A 19,918-nucleotide genomic window follows, 5' to 3' on the forward strand; every position below is an offset into this window, starting at 1 on the left:
TTAGCTCACCCCAGGTGTTTGGCCTGGCCTGGCCCCCGCCCCCTAAGAAGTTGGTTTATGCCCCAAATTAGATTGCAGACCTAGAAACAGAGCAAATATTTGTTCTTCACTTTACAAGACACAACTTCTTGTCTTTTAAAAATAAATATATATAGCAACATATTTAAAAACTCTCACTGGAATTTGTAATGTGACTGCAGCATATTTTTTGTTTTGGTTGAACACACAGAGACAGTAACAGGGCGTTTGTCGTTTGTCATGTGGTGCAAACCCAGGTGTGATTCACTGAATATGAAACGAACCCACATTAAAACACTCAACACTCAGTTCGATGCTGAACTAGTTTATTTAACAGCTGATCTCATACGGAGCATAAATATCCTTTTCATAACATTCCTTCAGTGGATGCATCTACAAGCAGCTACTGCAAAAGTACTCACATACTCATTCTTGCATCTCTGTCACTTACAACTAGCATAATAAAATAAAAATAGAAATATATATACTGAATACATTTTGTAATTATACCACCATTTACCAATATACATTGTAGCCTTCAGTTTGTATAGTCTAGCAGTTCCTGTACATTTCAAGTTCCACTGGCGATTTGCCTTACTGCCGTTTGGTCAGTACAACAGACATTAAAGGCTACTGTTAAGACATTAGAGAGTTACATTTCACCCTACAAAATATGGAAAAAAAACATTTACACGCAGCCACAGGGTGACATCATTCTGTGTCACAAATTTATGCATATATGATATCAGAGCAAGGGGTCAGATAAACACTCATGCCAGGAAGCAAGAGGAGGAAAGACGGATGGACTGAGGATCAGTGCTCAGCTGAGCAAACATAAGCCCATCATCTCTCCTCCACCTGCCACGAAGACACAGCGTGGTTTCGAAAGCAGACGTGATATGCTGGAGTAAGGCGGCTGACAAAAAGCAGCCTGGCATTCTAAAGGTCACAAGCAGACAGTCCAACATGTGAGACTGCAGGTCTACCACAGACGTACACAGATTGTACAGCACGTTGGTTTGTAGAGGAGGCGAGCTCGCCTGAATACATCCTTCCTTTTACTACAGTACATTTCACAACACATACTTGATTCAGTATTCAGCAGAGATCCTGTTCAGATTGTATGTTTCACTGTCCAGAATGTGTTTACTCTTGATAGCAGGCTGTGCTGATGCCTGAGCAGCATTTGCAGCTGAAATGCTTTCAGTTGTATCATCATAACAAACTGCTGCTGAGGGTAATCTTCAAAGGAATCTTCATATGGAGACCCAAAATGTTCAATAATAGTTAGTTCCCGTTAGCTAGAGCAACAACAATGTCAAAATACGTCTGAATCAACCAGCCAAGAGGCCGCTGCTGTAAATAAACAGTACCAAAGCACTGAAACTAACATCTCCTTTTATTTATTTAGCTAAACAAGGCTGCACATGCTAACGATGCAGTGTTAATCTTAGGTGGTTAACTCAGTTAACTCTGCAACGCTTTGATGCTAAAGACACAACTTTGTGAAGAGCAAAAAGACAGTGTCTTCATCCTTGCTCCCACCAACTGAGCTTGCTAACAGCTAACACTGGCTCCTCACTTTAAAGCTCACAAGCTAATTTAGCTACTTAGCTACCAACTAGGTAGGTAGCATTAGCATTAGCAGCCTTGTTACACTGAGACCTTAGTTTCTCTGTCTGTGCTCTTTCTGTTCAGAGCTTGACATAGCCAGATAGTTTCTTTAGCTAACAGGTAGTGAGTGGAAATAAAACTTGACATCAAATAAAAGTGTTATTGGGAAAACTACCATTATGAAATAAAAACAGATTTTTTTTTTTAAAAAAGGACATATTGATATAAAAATGTCTATAATCAAATAAAAAGAGTTTAGATGTAGATTTAACAAATTATTTGGTTTTTCATATATTTATATGATTTTTTATTTCATTTCCCCCCTTTATATATTTAATATTGAACACTTTGGGACTCCAAGGCTTCGACTCGTGTCAAAGTCACTTCCGTCACTCAAAAACAAACCGTGAACCTCAGTTTTTCCACCAAGACCACAGGTTCCTCGAGAAAAAAAAAAAAAAGCCTCATAAAGATAAAATGATTCAGTACAACCAACAGATCACAAATGCAGTCATTATTCCTTTTTTTTTTGAGAGAATAAATAAATAAATATAGTAATAAATAAAACAAAAACTGGAATTAAAGCAGAGTACCTTAAAGTGCATTCAGTGTCCCACAGACTCCAGCTCCTGTAGTGTTTGGGTGCATTTATGTAAGAGAGGCTTGGCACACAAGGCACTAATGGGAATCTGTGACCATTTGACACAGGCATCAGTCAGGCTGAGAGTCCTTCCTCTGCTTGGATGTCCTGTCAGGTGACTTAAAGGACTGCTGATTTACATCGGATGAGGCTGGGAAATGTCTTAAGCCAACGAGGTGGTGAAATATTCCATAAAGATCCAGCTTTCAACAGCATTTCAAAAAAAAAAAAAAAAAAAAAACTTTAACAGAAATCTAAACTGCAAATCCTTGTCTCTCCTGTAGTCAATACACTTCTATTTTTTTCTTGAATGTTCATATGAATCTAGAGGAAAGGAAAACTGAAAGTCGCACATGCTGAACATATGATAACTGAAACATTATACAGGAATTAAAGGAGGAATGCTAAAGCTTCCATACACGGTTTTAGGAAGGACCTCTGAACTCTCACAATATCATATTGTTGATACTGAAAAATAATGCTGCCAACTCAAAACAAGATCATTGTGATGTTTGATGAAAGTAACACAGTGTGGTGTCTTATGAAAAAGAAAAGAAAAATACAAAAAACAGCAACAACAAAAGACTCCCTAACATTTTGATTTATATATTTGTTTACATCTATGAGATTTTAATAATTAATATTGTTTTTGCTTTTTCTAACTGTCTGTCACCAGTTTTCCTCAACAACTGCTGCAGAGTAACATTGTTAAACACAAAGAAAAATAAAACTTTGCTGTAAAACCAGGATCAGCTGGTGTTGAGTGATAACAGCTTATGCCTGCCTTAGCCGCAACTACAGTAAAACTAAAGTTTCTCAGTGAACGGGAGCACTGATTAAAAAATGTAAAATGTCTGTAATCATGGCAAGAATTCAACCTTTTCATTTGGCAGGGAGTGTGAAGTTTTCCACACTGCGGGTTTCCTTGGCGATCTCTTGTATCAGAGATGACTGCTGTTTATACTCCTCTGTCACTATCACAACCAGCCCATCAAAGGTACCCATGCACCTTCAGTTGTTGCTGCTCTCTTTCTGTTGCTATCACTCAGTTTAAAAGGTAAATGCTAAACGACAAACTCAATTCTACAACAACAAGTCAGCTGTTTTTAAATGAAGCCAATAGCTCCCTCCTGGTTTTGCCGCTTAACTGACATTCCTCCTTTAGTCAGTTCACTAACATTATAACCTTTCTGTTAATGTGCTACACATACACTACATTTCATCAGGTCACATGAAAATTTCAGTAGTTTTATCACAAATGTAGAACAAGAAGTAAACACACAGGAGACATGTTGTTTCCTGCTTGTGGTCACATTTTGCTTTATAAAGCTGCTGACTGAGTGTAACTGATGGATTTAAAGCAACTGACTCAAGAGAATCTTGGGGGAAAAAAAAAAGGAAATTCAAAGTCTCCTTATCCTGTATTTGTCACTTGTTCAGCAAAAGTGCCACAGTCTGGTTTTAAATGTTAAGGCCGGGAAAAAGTTATTCTACCTAATACAAACCTCAGCCAATAAAAACACTGTCACTGCTCTACATATTTACATCAAGGACCATCAAAGTGCATAAAGTCTGACTGCCTGACAGCTCAGGCTGGACTGAATCTTCAGCTTTGCATTTAAAATGAATGGGTTTTTTTTTTTTTTTTTTTTTGGAAAAGCACAACAAAACCCAAATCAACACCTTTTCCACCTGCTCTTTCATAACGTCCCCACTAACTGTAATGTTCCTGCCGCCCCCACAGCACCAAACGTACTGGACGGAACAAACAATGGTTCTACTATTCCTAGATCCTTACCAGAGGTAGGATGAGGTTAATATAAAGGTAGCACTGGATGAAAAGGGGGGAATTCAACTTACAAACTTCCAAGATGCATCCCTTTGGAAGCACTGATGTGTTTGGGTAATGTCATGACATGAATGCTGATGAGTTCACATTTTAGGCCTGAGTGGCGATGGTGGGGGTGGTGTGGGGTTGAAGTGTATCTGAAAAGAAACACGTCTGCCAAAGAACAGATCAAAGAAACTGCAAACATCTGAAAACAAAGTTGCTAAATTCTCTCCACAAGCTGAAGAATCAAGTATTATTTGTGACAGTTTAGTTGTGATTTTTTTTTTTCTCTGTGCGTGGCCTGTCATGCATTAACTGCAGGAGGCCTGTGCACTGGGATGTGAATGACTAGAATTTTGTCTTCATGCAGGTAAATGAACTATAAAGTATAAATGATGGCACTACAAAGTATCTCTCAGTCCACAGTAAAGTTTGTAGACATGAGAAGCCTCGATGAAATATTAGGAGCTTGTAGTTGAGTATATTTTTACTAACTTCCTAACTTCATTAAGCCTTCTTTTGACCATGGATCATCTTGGTTCACAGAAAGCCGTGGGAACACATCGAAATGAACATAAAGGAGCATATTACATCCACAAAGGGAATTTACAGACCTACACCTCAGCTCTGTACACAGTCAGTCAGCAGGGAGACACGGGGAATGCTTTGTGATATATCTTAGCAAAGCCCTTCAAGATTAATTCTTCTCCTGCCACAGCACTGTCAGTACCCAAAACAACCAGGTATGTTCACCTTCAGTGAACTCGATGTAAACTTTTGTCTTCCTAAACAAAGTGAACAGGTGCAGAAGAGCTTCTGAAATGCTGAGGGAATGATTCAAACAACAGCAAACCACAACAGAAACAGCTTCAGTTAAGCTTTCCTCCATCCATAAAGTCTTTGTCGGCCTCCCTACATCGTTTGCATCACCTGACTTTTATCTTTTAAACCCTGGAATTTGATAACTTGATTTAAATGTAAAGCATCTTAGCTGCTTGTTTCTTAGATCCCAGCGTAGTCAAACTTAAGCACAAAAAAACCCAAAACAAAACAAAACCTTTGGCCTCTTGATTTCTTCTGTCTGCCTCCGTGCTCACTTTGACTGGACCCCTAGGGTGATTTTGAGGTACTCGTACACCACGTAACTGATGCTGACAGACGGAATGACCTTCATGAAGTTGGGCGCCAGGCCTCTGTAGAGTCCCATGGGTCCCTCGGTCCTAATGATGTGTCTGAACAGGCCCGTCATGTTCATCTGAGGGCCTCCTTCCAGGGTAGCTGAGGCAGACAGAGGGAGGACAACATTGTTTTCATTGTGAGTATGACTTTTACTGTCTGTACTAATGATTGCCTCTTCATCTTGACACTGCACCTTGACGATGCAACCATAGCAACCACAGAAACCGCAAAATGATGCCGGAGCTGATTTTCTACATTCCCTGAATTATAAGTACGTTATAAACAAACAAACATAACTTAGAATTGAAAAGAAAAACAAACAACAAGGTCTTGAAGCTACATTACATCTGAAAGTTAATTATCCAATAACACTGTCTATGATGTTAAATAAACGTATTCATGTAATATCAATGGTGTCAAATTGCTCGTGTGTCTCTTGAATGATGAGTTTAAATGGTTGAAGCAGCCATTTGCATATGATTGTTGTCAGTAAGATCGGATGTAGCCAGTAGCCATGGCGACAGAGCTGCACCCTGCCGCTGTTCAAAATCCAGAACAGACGTAGCACGAACCACTTGCTGTCTGAAAGAGCCTTTAGTGACACGTATATTTTAACGAATACTGAAGTGGTGGTACAACAGTGCTTATAATACCTAAATAAAATCTGCTATCTGAAATTCAATCTTCTTCACGGTGCAGCAGAGCTCTGCAGTGACTGACCTTGTGCCTGCATTCGAGTCCTGACCAGGGCGAGTGGGTAGCTGGCCAGCTGGCCACATGTGCTGGAGGTGGTGCCACAGGCCAGAAGCACAAACACTCCTGGATCAGCGCTGTCTGTAGCGAAGCGCTGCAGCCACGAGTTCTTCAGAGTCTGACGGAGGAGAGCAAAAGGAGTCAGACTGAGCTAACGAAATGATGAACAAAAACAGAAGCTATCCCTCATCAACATCAACCACACACACCTCATAGACAGCCAGGTCGATACCAGCGTAGGGGATGATGCCCAGCATGTTGGGGACGTAGCCCTTGTAAAAAGCAGCCACGCCTTCCCTCTGGAAGATATGTTTGGCACAGTCCAAGATGCCTGAGTACTGGCCCGTCTTCCTCAGGGCTAACCGTGTCTTCAGGACCTGAGAGGACAGGAAGTGATGTCAGGCCTTCTGACAGATGATAGTCACCTCCACTTCTAGTCCAAGAGTCGCAGAAAATGTTTCACACTTGAACAAACTTAGATTCACATACTAATGCCGTCCATTATCTTTCATATTAAATTAAACCTCAGTTACATAAATAACTTGCTCACACTTTGTGCATAACTGAAGGTCTGTGAGTCTGCATGTGAAGGTCTGTTTTCCTCCAGATAAGAGGTCACAGTACAGTTTCACACGATGGGTTCAAGGCTAAAAGTTAGAATGGGCAGTCAGTCACAAGACAGAAGGATTCACTTGGATATTTCTGCATACAAACATAATGAGTCGTGAGTTAATACAATCCTTAGGACCTGGTCTTGTTTGTTTCGTTCTGTCTGTGCTCACAGATCTCTCACCTCCATGGGGTAGATGCTGCTCTGAGCGATAGCTCCAGCCAGAGAGCCGGCCACCAGTCTCTCTGCGATGCCCAGCGTCTCCTGGTTACTTCCAATTAATCGTTTGATCTGACAGACATGGATGTTATTATTTTTTTTTGGTTAGGGAACAACACAAAATGTGACAGAAATAATCTCTATATTTGAGCCTGAGCTCTATGAGTGCGCACCTGTTCGTAGGCCATGAACTTAATAGCAGACTCAGGGGCGATTTTGATGACGTTGATGCCGTTGCCTCGCCACAGTGACCTCACACCGCCTTCTCGGATCATCTGGGCAAAGCCCCCAGTGATATGCATGCTGTTGCTCTTGGAGGCATGAACCTAGGCAGGATAAACCGTCAGCATGTATCACACAGTGCCTTGTAGTTCACATCTGTGTGTGTTCTCCTTCATGAGCTGTGCGTTTACCTGCATGAGGACTTTGAGCCTGTCCAGTGGCGCCGTGCAGGTTCGAGACACCGCCCCAGCTCCTCCTCCAGCCACCAGGTGTCGCCACCACATTCCCGTTTTCTTCTCTTCTGCCGTGAACTCGTCAGGCACCATCAAACTCTCCCCAACATCCAAGATCTGAGGAGGAAGCAGAGGGTTTCAGTCTGGTGACAGAGTAAGTCTGAGCTGGTGACAGGAAAACACCATGAAGAGGTACAGAAATCAAAAGGAAGTGTTAGTATGGGAGAACGGGGGCCTTATTTTTGTGAATATGTCTGAGACTGCCGTCGATTATCTGTCGCCACAGTTACCTGGTGTCTTGGAAACACTGGGGGAGTTATTAGCAAAGAGAGAAGTTTCAATCGATGTACAATATTTCTCGAGACTGTGTGAACTGTTTTCAGTGTGAAACGGTAGATTGACGAAGTGCATGGCTGTAAGGAGACTCACCAAAATAAGTACAGACTACCAACTAACTGTCCAGGATAATCACTCATCTGTCTTTGTTCTGTCTGGTGTTATTACCGGTCAAACAGAAAAAGTTTTGTTGGTCTTTGTGGTCATTTGTCAGCTGGTGGACAAAACAGCTTGAATCTGCTTTTTTCTAACCTTAACTTTGTTAGTTCCTGTTTTGTTTTTGTTTTTTTTGCAGCCATTTGTTGGCTGAAATTTAAGTATCTCTTCGCGGCTAGTAGGCGGCCATTTTGAGTTTGATATAACTGCCTCAAAATAACAGAAAAATTATGACCCAGCATCATGTTATGTCTCCTGTCATGTTAGTGTTGTGCGGGGGGTGTGTGTGTGTGTGTGTGTGTGTGTGTGTGTGTACCGTGGAGTGTTTCCAGTGGAGGATGATCTCAGGAATGTTGTCAGCTGGATGCAGGAGGTGATAATCTCGCCACTCGTTCCAGTCAATCGTCATTGTGCCGTTTTTATCCATACTGGGGACGGAAGATAACACGGACTGTTATCAACGAGAGAGTTTTAAACGATACAAAGAACAAGCCATCTGCTCACATGCATGGTTTTACTTCTCAACAATGGCGACATCTGTTGGGTTATAACTCAATCAACACACTATTACTATTCTTTTGCCATTTGTTGCAATTTTCCTTTGAAAGCCAAGAGATAAAAAGCAGCAGCTGGTAAGTGAATTTAGATGATGCAGTGGTGATTGGTGCAGCGCTGGCCGAGCAAGCAGACTATAGAAGCCACTACTTACTACAAGATAGGGGCCCAGATATGACCCCTCCTTATTCTGAGACCAGCCAGAGAGAAAGAAGAGACAGACAGACAAACAGACAGACAGACAGACAGGCGGGAGGTTAGAGGAACTAGACACACATCACACTGAGCCACAACAACATGAACCCCCAAAATACCTAAACTGGAAAACTGGGTGGAGCTGAGGAGCAGTGAGAAGCAGCAAACACTCCCTGAGTTAAGATAGGCCACTGACTGCCTGTCAGTCTGACCAACACATACCTGAACACACCCCTATTGCCCGCATGTCATTTTAAAAATAAGAATAAGTGATATGGTGACTTTCACATAGCAGTAGCTCAGGTGACTGGGTGTCAGGTGTGACACCCTAAAGTTAAAGTACTGACACCTTTATGTAAAGAGGTGCATGTATGACAGGAGCAGGAGAAACGAGTACACTCCTCTGTTCCACTGCACATGCACAGGAATGTGACATAAAATGAAAACATACTCACAAACAGACTGAACACAACTGTGGGTCTATGAAGTGTATTAGAGGCTGTGGATCATCACATTATTCTCACCTTCTGAGAATCTTCTCAGCCTGTTCCTCAGAGATGTTCACCCCCAGGTCACGCAGAGACTGCATGATTTCTTGTGAGTCGATCCGGCCTGCACCACAGAAATGAATCATTTATCAGTGAAAAGGGAAACTCCAATTGATTTTTACACATGAAGGGCAGTTTCTGGGAGACTTTGGATCGTGTCTGAGAAAATACCCCTGATGAAGTCACTCTGGAGAGTATACACTGTGTTAATAACAAAAAGCCTCAGGTGGGCAATTACAATCCCTGTGACTAAAACTCGCTTTCAATATTATTATTCGACCTCTTTCGTCTGAGCGCTCCAGCTGCATGGGAGCAAACTTGGTCTAATCTGTTCTCAGTGCCTGAAACAGCAGACTTGAAACATAAGTTGCAACAAGATCCCTTACCATCGTTCTTCTTGTCCAGGCTCTTGAAGACCAGCCGGAGTTTCTTCTCATGGTCTCTGAGATAATGAACGAACTCCTCAAAGTCTAACTGCCCGTCCAGGTCTTTGTCTCCGGCTTTCACTATTTTCTATAGGGAGAGAAGAAACGGGAGAAACATTTGAGGGACTCGTGTCTATTGAGAAACGAACACGTGAGGAAATGAAAGCATGAAGCACTAGCTGTATATACAGTAAAATTATCTGTGAAGGATATTAACATGAACTAATTGAGCCAATTCATCACTGTTATTAAAGACAGCTGTACAACTCTGTGGATAGAGTGATGTGACAAACAGCAGCAGAGGTCAGAGCTTCCACCATCTCCTGCCATCTGTGCTCTGTTGACTCAGCCTGCAGTTCAGACCACTTTACAGCCATCACACAGGTTATATCAGTGATCTCTGACAATCAGGGCCACTTTCTGCCCATAGAGCCTGCCAAGCCAGCTGGAAGGATTTCTACAAGGAATCAAGAGTTAGCTGGAAATTGTAAATGTGCAACATCAGTGAAAATTTAACTGTGCAATGTCAATATTTCCAGCTGGAATGAGTCTGTTTACTTATTTGTTTTACTTTTCTTTTCATATTTTGCTCTTTTGCTGATTGCTGCTTGCTATTGCACTCTCTCCTTTGCTGCTGCAATGCTGAAAATGTGTCCTCTGTAGGGTTGATAATGGACTATCTTATCTTATCTCTAACATGAATACACATTTTACCGGTGGAAAATAGGAACCCGAGGGAAGGAACGGCTGGGTGAGCAGGGCAGAGAGGAAACCTACATATTTGCCTTTGCACAGACTGCACCTGAACAATACTTTGCTAAATGATTTGCTCAGCTAACGAGGGAGCGAACCTGACTGAGCATTGGGGGGGGGGGGGGGGGGGGGGGGGGCATTGTCTCTCCTTTGCTCAAGGGCAACTTAAAAGACTGAGGTAGAACACAGCACATATTCAACAGCTTCAGTGAAGCTGCTCAGTTGCCTGGCACCACAGTGTGGTTGTACCCAGTAGCTTCCAAGTGTAAACATCTGGGGGAAAAACTATGTGTTACCAGGAAAGAGCCTTTACCCCGGTGAACCAGCTCTGGGTAAATAAAGGTTAAAGGAGCAGTAAGTGATTCTGGAGAAAGATGGTCGATCTTTGAACTAAAAAAAAAAAAAAAAAAAAAAAAGCAGCAAAACAAATACACCCCTCCCGTCAGTGGACCTTAAGAAGCTCCACCCCCTATGTTATCCAGACTGTGGGTTAGCTAACTGTTGCTACAGTTGCTGCTGCAAAGCTAACATGCAGGGAGGGCGAGACGGTTTCCCATAGCCAGAACACCAGCTCCAAACAACAATACTCACAATTCTCCTGCTACTATAGCTAATGTTACCCTCCTGTCATGCATAAACAGATTAACCTCCGCATCCGTCTTCATGCCTTTCAATGCTCTGAGGTCTTTCCAATCCATAAAGTTTTTACTGGCCCTCTCAGTGGTGCCTGTTGTTCGGGGTGTCACAAAATGATGCCACACCTTGGACTTCCTGCCCAAAATTTAGAATTGCGATCTAATGCCTGCAGGAATCTGCTTTGTAAATGATATTTCTCCATGACTGGCTGAGTGTCACCACTTCCTGTGGGGTCTTTTTTTTTTTTTTTTCTTCCAACCAACCGACCAAGCAAAACTTGGTTGGCTAAGACTCTTCTCACTGAACGAGTCATGATGGTGCTGGATGAAAAGTCAAGAATTCAACAGTCATTAAGACTGATCCCCTATATATACATTCAATAGTTGTCAAGATTACTATAAGCAGCACAAGAGAACACAGCCACCCACTTCATCCTACCTGTTGAAAATCTGTAGGTGGTGCTACCATGATTAATACTGTGGTCTTCTTTGGAGGAACATTACTCCCGCTGATTTCTTTACTGTCAGAGGAGTGTGCAGCTTGCAGCTCTTGGCAGTTCCCAGTACTTCCACTTTCTTTCTCCCCTGGCAACTGGGTGTCAGCAGGCTTGCACTGTGTACTGCCAAAAAGGCTCTGGCACAGGAAACTCAGCATGTTCTGCCGAATCCTCCAACTGTGGTTTACTGTGTCTGAGTGACTACCCTTGACTCAAACACGACGACACTTAGCTGTGTCTGTCGGCGGACGTCACAGAGCTGAACTACCAGAAGGTCAGCTGAGGATAACGTGGGGCTGCAGAGAGAGCTCCTCCAAATTCTTCTACCTCTCTGCTCCAGCTCAGCATCTCAGTGTCTCTTCTTCTCACCGGATCTTTTTCTCATTAAAATCACTCAGGTGACAGATGTCCACGCTCAGCAGCGTAGGCATCCAACGAAGCAGGATAAAAAACAAAATGCTCCTAGCTAACTCTTCGTGTATATCTTCTGAGGCATGATTAGTTCTCTGCTCATCAATCTAGAATTCCCCACTGTAAATACCTCATGTTAAGTGATAACAGTAGCAGCAGACAGGCAAGATTTCCTTCTAACCGGTTTCAGTATCAGCAGCCAGGGAAATGCAGCAAAGAGAACCTCCAGAAACCTGCATCCTCACTGCAGCCGAGCCCGGCCAATCACTGCAGCCCATACTGGCAGGTCCCACTGTCGAGCCACGGAATGAGCCCTCAGCCAATGAAGGACAGGATAGTACTGTGCAAATGAATTCATGCCTTTGACTGTCTGTCAGAGCAGGAGGAGGGGTGAGGGTGAAGCGCAGGGCTTCCCTCTGTCACACCCCCCCCCCCCCCCCCCCCCCCCCCCCCCCGCTTTACAGGAGAAAATCTGCTGAGTGATGCTTCCCCCACTTCCTCCCTCCCTCACTCGCTATCATCTTGCACACCCTCTGAGTCATGCGAAGCACAGCATCCAGCAGACAATTCCCATCCACACAACGACGGAGCTCCACCGCATTTTAATTCTCGAAGCATAACAGGTTCCTCCAGCTGGGAAAACTACAGCGTGATGCAGCAAAGCAGGGCCAACGCTTCATAAAATCCTCATTACTTCCAGCTGCTCTGTGCAGCTCTGTGCACTGCACTGCTTGCACAGTACATTGATCCCAGTGTAATTGATTATTGACAGAAGCAGGAGCTCTCCTAATTATAGTGTTTCTGATGTAACACTACTCCCAAACATTATAACACTAAGTCTTTCTCCCCTTTCACGAGGGGCTTTCACATTTTGGTAAAGATACAATTCTATTTATTAAAGGACGTCTGCTTTTATTCTGTGTATTTCCTGTTGTCAACACGTTCCATAAAAAGACCAAAACTGAAGGCGTGTTGGTCCATGTCTCAAGACTTTGTGACTTCACTATTCTGTCTGTGGCTCTCAGCTCCAGACCCACTGGTCCCTAGGACACAATCATTTAAAAACACCTAACAAATGTATAATATATAATATATACTTAGAGTGAATATCGTGTTATTAAAAATAACCTTGATATGATCGATGGGACCCTTGGCCTGTCCTAAAGGCAGCCCAACATGGTCTCCTGTAGGTGGACAAGCTGTTGCCTGTGGTTTACTGACTAATGGCAGTGAGTCAGCAGTAGATTATCAGTGAGCAGGGCTTGGGAGGCTTTTAGAGTCTTCTTCATGGAGAAAGGCCTCTTATCTCATTTTGAACTCACCCCTCATACACACTGTGTGATGCACTGTGGGAAGAGGAAGTGCTTCAGTTTACTACACTGCTGTTTTTCTTGGAATGGGAGAGTGTTACATTCAAGGCTGTTAAACATATCATACTCCACAGTGGCTGAGCACCACACACTTGTGAATGGTTCATTTTCATTTGTGGTTACTCTGTGTGAGATTGCTTTCCCATTTCCATTTGTTTATGTACGTTTGCGCTTGAACGATTTTTGAAAAATTGAATATTATAATTGTTGTTCCTATTATGTCAGCACCACATTAAACACCCAAATGACTCTGAAGTGTCGTTCATTTGTAAATTGTGTTTGTGGAACCTAAACAAACTAATCTGTGTTTCATTATTATAAGTTATCATGATTAATTGATGTGACATGTAACACTCATAAACCGAAAACTAATGATGGAAAAAATATTTGTTTCGCTTACACACATGATGTGCAGACATATGAGTCAGGTGGATGTTACCTGGTTAAAAATGTAATGCTTAATTTCTCTTAGACTAAACTAGTTCAACTTTGCCCTGTACACTTATTTTGTTAGTCAAATTCTATTTTAATTGTCAGATGAGCCTGAAAGACTGGCTCAGTAGTTTATTTTATCTATCTGGGCCTCCAGAGTCCTTCAAGTGTCAAACATTCTCTGTAAATTAATACGTACTTGACAAGGTGAATGTTCTTAACTGTATCTGTCGTCATTCTAAGGTCATTGTAACCTATTCCTCCAAATACGGGTCCAGCATTGTGCACTTGGGGGTGAGGGCACAACAGCGTTGCTGCTGAAACGATCCTTGCAGAAACACTGAATTCAAGGTATAATGAACCAATACTAAAAAAACAGAGCAACGGAGCATTTAAAGACATTTAACAAAGCAGCTTGTCATTTTGAAATGGAATTACCTTGTTCCAAAACAACAATGTTAATGCAGGCTCCTCCCCGATCCTTAACATGGGGCTAAGTGTTTGGCACTGCTATTTGGACATGGCTATAACCCACTACATTCCAGAGAGTGTTTGGAGGGATATCCATGACCCTGGACTGTAGCTTGGAGAGGGAGTCTGGACACAGCCAGTTACAAGACCTGCTGTCAGTTAAGGTTTAGTGTATCGGTGGGCCTCCCACATCATTGCTATGTGTGCATGACATCTATGAAGCATGTGTACAGACGTGCATATCGGCAGAACATGTTTGTGAGTCTAAATATGCCAAACTACCTTGGTTTAAAATGAACAATACACAAAATTTAAGTGTGCCACGCCTTTTATTACAACCTGGGAGGGATCCATAAACATGCTTCTTCTTAGCTGGCAGGAGAGGGACTCAGTGAGTGCACTGTCTTGTGCTGCTCTAGCCAGTACTTCAAGTGTCACATGGAACAAAGCTTTTATTTTTCTACTTGTAACTTTCCTGTTAGCTTGAACACCAACACAATGCTCATCGAGGTATTGCATCTTGCCCATTTTAATGTTTAATCAAAACTAACTCAACCATTTTCACTGTGTCTGCAGGCTTTTTCTACCAACTGAAGGCAATCATTTACTGTTTACAGGAACTGTAAGTATGAATGAGCAGGTGTACTTTGGGTAGAAAAAAAAATCTTCACTGAAATGTACTATGCTCTACTGGTAAAAAGTTTGAGAACACTCCCATTTTTCTAGTTTTTATTGAAATTTAAGCAGCTCAAGTCCAATGAGGAACCTTAAATAGTATAAATGTAAGAGGTAGAAAAAAAGTTTAGGTCACTAAAACTGAAAAGTCATGTAAATTTCATAGAAACAGGTCTTTTTCAGGGTGTAAGACATTCATTCATTAACCGCTTCATTGCAGCAATGGAAGTAAATGAAGCTCTGCAGGTGGAGCGCCACCATAAGCTGGTGACTTACAAAGGCAGTGTTGGAACAAATGCTGCTACTACACCTTCTGATTCTTTATTAGGAAATAATTCATAAAGAAAACTAAAAAAAAAACAACTATTGGCAACAAATCTGCTCAAAGAAAATCAACCCTTAGGATCCAAGAAAAGCTCTAGCTGTCAGCTGATGCATAAAATATTATGGTGACCGCCATAGTTTTGGAAATTTGCCACAGTGTCAAAGAGCATGCAGAAGGTTGCATTATTCAGGACTACTTGACTAACCGCAGCAACAAAGAGAGGGATTTCCCCAGAGTATATATAAATATATTTCAGTGTCTGAAATACACTTACTGTAAACTGTTCTTATTGCAATTAGTTATTGAGAGAAGAGACTAACTATGACGTCTGTTACTACAGTGAAGTCTGTCTCCAAATCCATTCATTTACCTCAACCGAGACTGAACAAACTGTTGTTTTTTTTTTTTTTTCATACAAAGCCTGTGTTTCCAGATTTGGCCACTAATTCCATGACAACAGAGGCTACATTATTCCTACAGTAATTCCTAATTTGGTGATGTTGAGAGACGTGTTCCTTACTTTCACTATAATATGAATCACTGACCAGACTCCAGTTAAACAGCAGAGCAATTCGAAACTTTGTGTCATGAACATGCCAGTGAGTGCAGTGTACTTAAGCAGCCTCCCTAGTCACTAGATCCAATCCAGCAGAACACCTTTGGGATGTGGGAGACTGGCAGCGTGAATGTGCAGCTGACAAATCTACAGAGATAACCTGATTCAAAATGTCAAAGGAAGTTTCCCAACTTCTTGTCGAACCCACGCCATGAAGATCTGAGGCTGTATTAGTATGCTGTTCCTCATACAGTGCTTGGTGGGTGTATATATATAGTCAGTGAGTGTGTATATATATAGTCACTGCAATGCCATTAAAACAAACACTATGAAAACTTTTCAACCAAACAGTTATTCTTAGTTACACCCAAGTGTCTTCTGGCCAACAAATAACCACATCATTGCACACTAAGTTACTAACACATCTGATTCAAATCTGGATTCTTCTAAGAGTTCTCAGTTTTCCCCAAAAATATTTCAACTGTGTTTTTTTCTACTGTTGTTTTACAGTTTTGGCAGTTTCCCTGCTGCTGTGTTATTTTCCTATTTACAGGAAGCTATAAATACTTTAAGTATAATATTTTCCTATTTATGGGAAAATAACATATATTTGTCCTGTCATTGTCCCTGTTACTTTCTATTTTGCAGACTAAATAACAGCCAACAGTTGTCTGTTCCTTTCTCCTGGCATTCATTATCAATTATACACTTTGTTATCTTCCAATGGGAAATGCATCTGAATTTTCAAATCAATTGTACATATAATAAGGCAGACACAAAGGCAGCAACACGACAACGAAAAGGATTCAAAAGCATAACCCAGCACCTTACACAGCTCAGAAGAAATATGTCACTTACCATGAGCTCATGTTCGGTGCGATGAACCCCTAATTTCTTCAGCCCAATCGTCAGGTCGTTGACACAGATGCCTCCATCACCGTTTACATCCAGGACCTGGAACAGTACTTTGAGCCTGTGCTCCTGCTCGGGACCTCCACATGTGTCACATGTATGCGCTGACTGGCTGGGGTCAGAGTGCCAGTCACCGGCCACGGGCTGTCGGGTGACCGGTTTAGATGGGGAAACTGATGAAGGGTCCTCGGCGTGGCCGCCTCCGCCGCCCGGGTCGACCCCGGCCGACCGGCACTGGCAGAACACATCACCGAGCAAGGGGGGCATCAACGAGCCCTGCTGGTGCATCACGAACAGTCTAAAGCTCCACGAGCTGCAGTGTGACCCGGCTGAGAGCTCAGTCAGAGAACGGCTGAGCGGCACCGTTAAAGCTCGAGCCCTGATGGCAACGTCACATGCCCCTCGATGTCAGCCGGCATTGAAAGCAAAAGCGAGCAGCTGCCGGTTAGCTTACAAACCCGACTCCTCAGCACGAACACATACGAGGACTTCACATGAGACGAAAAACGGGACCTCTTAGCAGTAATTCCCTTGGACACATTAACTCAGCTAGGTGGAGTTTTCAGCGTAACCTAAGGTGAACTAAACGTTATTGATGCCGGTGAAAAGAGACGCGGTGATGGGATAAGGAGAATCCTGAGCTGTCAGCCCGTTCGCCGTCTGTAAAAATACCTTCACAGCGACGTAGGTTAGAGTTAATACCGAGCTCGTATATCACAAATCACAACTAACAAAGTTCACGTTTTAAAGACCGTTCTGGATAAGATGTTGATTCCGATATTTAAATGCCGTTAACTTGCCCTTCGTTGAGAGGAGAAAGATATTTGGCTCCGGGAACCGGGTGCGTCAGAAGTCTCGCCGTGCAACGCGAGATTACAGCACGACCGCATCAAAGGTTAGGTTAGGGTAGTGCCTGAGAGCAAAGTGTGTACGATGAATTGATCAAGACCTGAAGATATTTGATGACCTCTACAGCAACAACGGAAGAGGACGTATTTTAAGGAATGTTACTATATGAACTTTTTATTTAAGTTATCTTTCATATCCAACGTGCCTTGTATGCTAGTGGTGTTTATTGTTGTACATTCCTTGATGTAGGTAGATATTCATCTTCAATAATAAAGAAAGAAAAAACAATACTAGTGACATGCAGCCAGGTCCAAGTTCAAATAAATTTATTTCTGTTTTGAAGGTGTTAAATGAGATAGGTCATTACACCTTACAAATCTGTATCAACATCATTTATAAAACAGTTTTATGAACCACTGTTCAACAGAATCTGAGGCTTTACTGACTGTTTACTATTTCTCAGTTTCTACTGCAATGTCACATTAAATATAACAGAACTAGAATTAGATCATTTGGCCATAGATTAAATGGTCAAATAAAACAATGAATGTTGGCTACATATTGGAAAAAGCCCTATGGTGTCTTATAAAGTAATGCTTTTTATTTCAGTTATTTAAAAAGAGTATTGCTATTACAAAAAATAATGAATTATTATTGATAATCAGAACTATTATTAATGATTTGTCATTTCCTGTTTCACTGAAGAATACTGAAGGTGGTATGCTAAAGATTGTGTAGTATGCAGAATTTTATTTGGGCCAAATGGAATTTTAAAAAATAAAACTGAATAATAATAATTTTAAAAAGCTCTGTGTTGTTTTCTTATTCAGTTCAGTATTTTGCAGGGGTTACCCCGTCAACATAAATTACCACACAGACAGAGGAGATGTTGAATAAAAAGGATTAAAATGGTACAGATAGTTTTTTGAAGAGTTACATGTCTCCTTTTTGTTGTTGATGATGTTAATTCTATTTATTTTGGCTAAAATCAAATAATTATTTACACTAAATGTATGCATTTCAACTTTCTAGTGCACACACACACACATATACCAATTGTGTGCTTATTTACTGTGTTTACATCAACAATATATATACATACATACATAAATATACACACATATGTAACATCCATTGAATCCTAATGTTATTAACATTTTATTATTATTAAAAAAATCATTTATTTTTTATAGTTAAATTCCATTCATTTTAGTTTAGTAGCCTGGTTTATTTTTTATATAATCTATTGTCTTTAAGCTAAAAGTTTACAGGCGCAGAAGACACACAGTTTATGTTACAGGTCCAGCAACAAACCAATGGTCACTGTCAGTGAGTTTAAAGAGATGACAGCTAAATGGAAATCCATGAGTGACACACAGTGGAAGGATGTGGTCAGCTGCAGCCTGGCTGTTAGTCAGCTGTGGTTCATTAGATTTCAGATCAGCAGGTGCTGGACCTAATTGTGTTTCAGTGCCTGCAAACATTTATTAACATCAACAGATGTTAATATGAGATTTATCAGAAGACTGGCCTGAGGGGGAGTGAAGATTATGTGAGCAATGCTTTGTCAGAAGTTACATAAAGGCCTTTTGTCATTTTACCTGCTTAAAACCATAGTCACTCAGTTTGTAAGTTTACTATTTGAATTGTATTGCGTCATAGTGGCTGGTGTCTCTATTTTTTAATTTATATCAATAGTTGTAGAGCAAATAACAGAAACACCTCTCTGTTGTGTATAAACCACAACTCACAGGCAGCAGGCTTTAATGTAAAGAGAATGGAAATCTACTATTTCTCCCTTCCCTGTTGACTCAATGATGACTCAGTCCTGTTTTCATTTGTAGGAGATCACTCCTGATCTGTTTAGATTTGGGGCCCTTTTCTTGATTATATCAGAAAGAAAATTGACTGGGCTGCAGCTCAGGAACTTTTGTTTTTATCTTTTAGCTTTATTTACACTTGTGCTTTTCCTATGGTGACATGTAAAAAAAAATCCAATAGGACTCACCTCTGACTACATGTGTAATCAGAGTTAGTATTTTACAGAATAAGGGTTTCAAGTTGAATGTATCTCTAAAATTCATCAGGGTGAAATGTGTGTTTACTCTTTGTTTTTGTCATGTAGGCTGTTCACTTTTATACACATAAATATACATTTTTAAAGCTTCTACAAACTTTTCAGGATTTGAAAATCAGAAACTTTTATTCGTTTAGTTTTTCTATTTTTTTTTTATTGAATAACTCAATTCATGTAATTATGTAAAGTCATGGTAATGTATCTTGGGTTTCTCTTCACATACACAAAACATACATGATACACATAATGCTCTTATTCACCAACTACGACTGGAAGACAAACTGAGACAACGTCGAGAATTTTTCTTTGGCTTTTGTTTGGCTCGCAGAGTGATTGACGTTTGATTAAAGCCAATAGCAATAGAGAATGTAGCATGACCGCGAGATACCCAACCAATGGGAGTGCCAGGGGGCGGGGCTAC

General features: G+C 41.3%; 1 protein-coding gene across 1 annotated transcript; it reads right to left on the reverse strand.

Moving 5' to 3' along the window:
• Positions 1-327: 327 nt before the first annotated feature.
• slc25a25b (solute carrier family 25 member 25b) lies at positions 328-17,437 on the reverse strand. The gene is made up of 10 exons (XM_041058919.1): positions 16,518-17,437; positions 9,496-9,622; positions 9,086-9,173; positions 8,128-8,239; positions 7,278-7,436; positions 7,038-7,190; positions 6,829-6,936; positions 6,245-6,412; positions 6,003-6,153; positions 328-5,381 (listed from the first exon to the last, which is right to left on the reverse strand). The coding sequence occupies exons 1-10, from the start codon at positions 16,857-16,859 to the stop codon at positions 5,197-5,199; spliced, it is 1,593 nt and encodes a 530-aa protein (XP_040914853.1). The 5' UTR covers positions 16,860-17,437; the 3' UTR covers positions 328-5,196.
• Positions 17,438-19,918: the final 2,481 nt, after the last annotated feature.

Source organism: Toxotes jaculatrix, chromosome 16 (assembly GCF_017976425.1).
Source record: "Toxotes jaculatrix isolate fToxJac2 chromosome 16, fToxJac2.pri, whole genome shotgun sequence".
Classification (NCBI taxonomy): Eukaryota; Metazoa; Chordata; class Actinopteri; family Toxotidae; genus Toxotes; species Toxotes jaculatrix.

What these genes read in the sequence shown, in the direction of transcription:
- slc25a25b (XM_041058919.1), bottom strand. Translation starts at nt 16,859, where the DNA reads ATGCACCAGCAGGGCTCGTTGATGCCCCCCTTGCTCGGTGATGTGTTC. An exon ending in CCTGGACAAGAAGAACGATG is followed by an intron (nt 9,174 to 9,495) that starts GTAAGGGATCTT and finishes TCTGTGGTGCAG; the next exon opens with GCCGGATCGACTCACAAGAA. An exon ending in GCAGCATCTACCCCATGGAG is followed by an intron (nt 6,413 to 6,828) that starts GTGAGAGATCTG and finishes CTGTCCTCTCAG; the next exon opens with GTCCTGAAGACACGGTTAGC.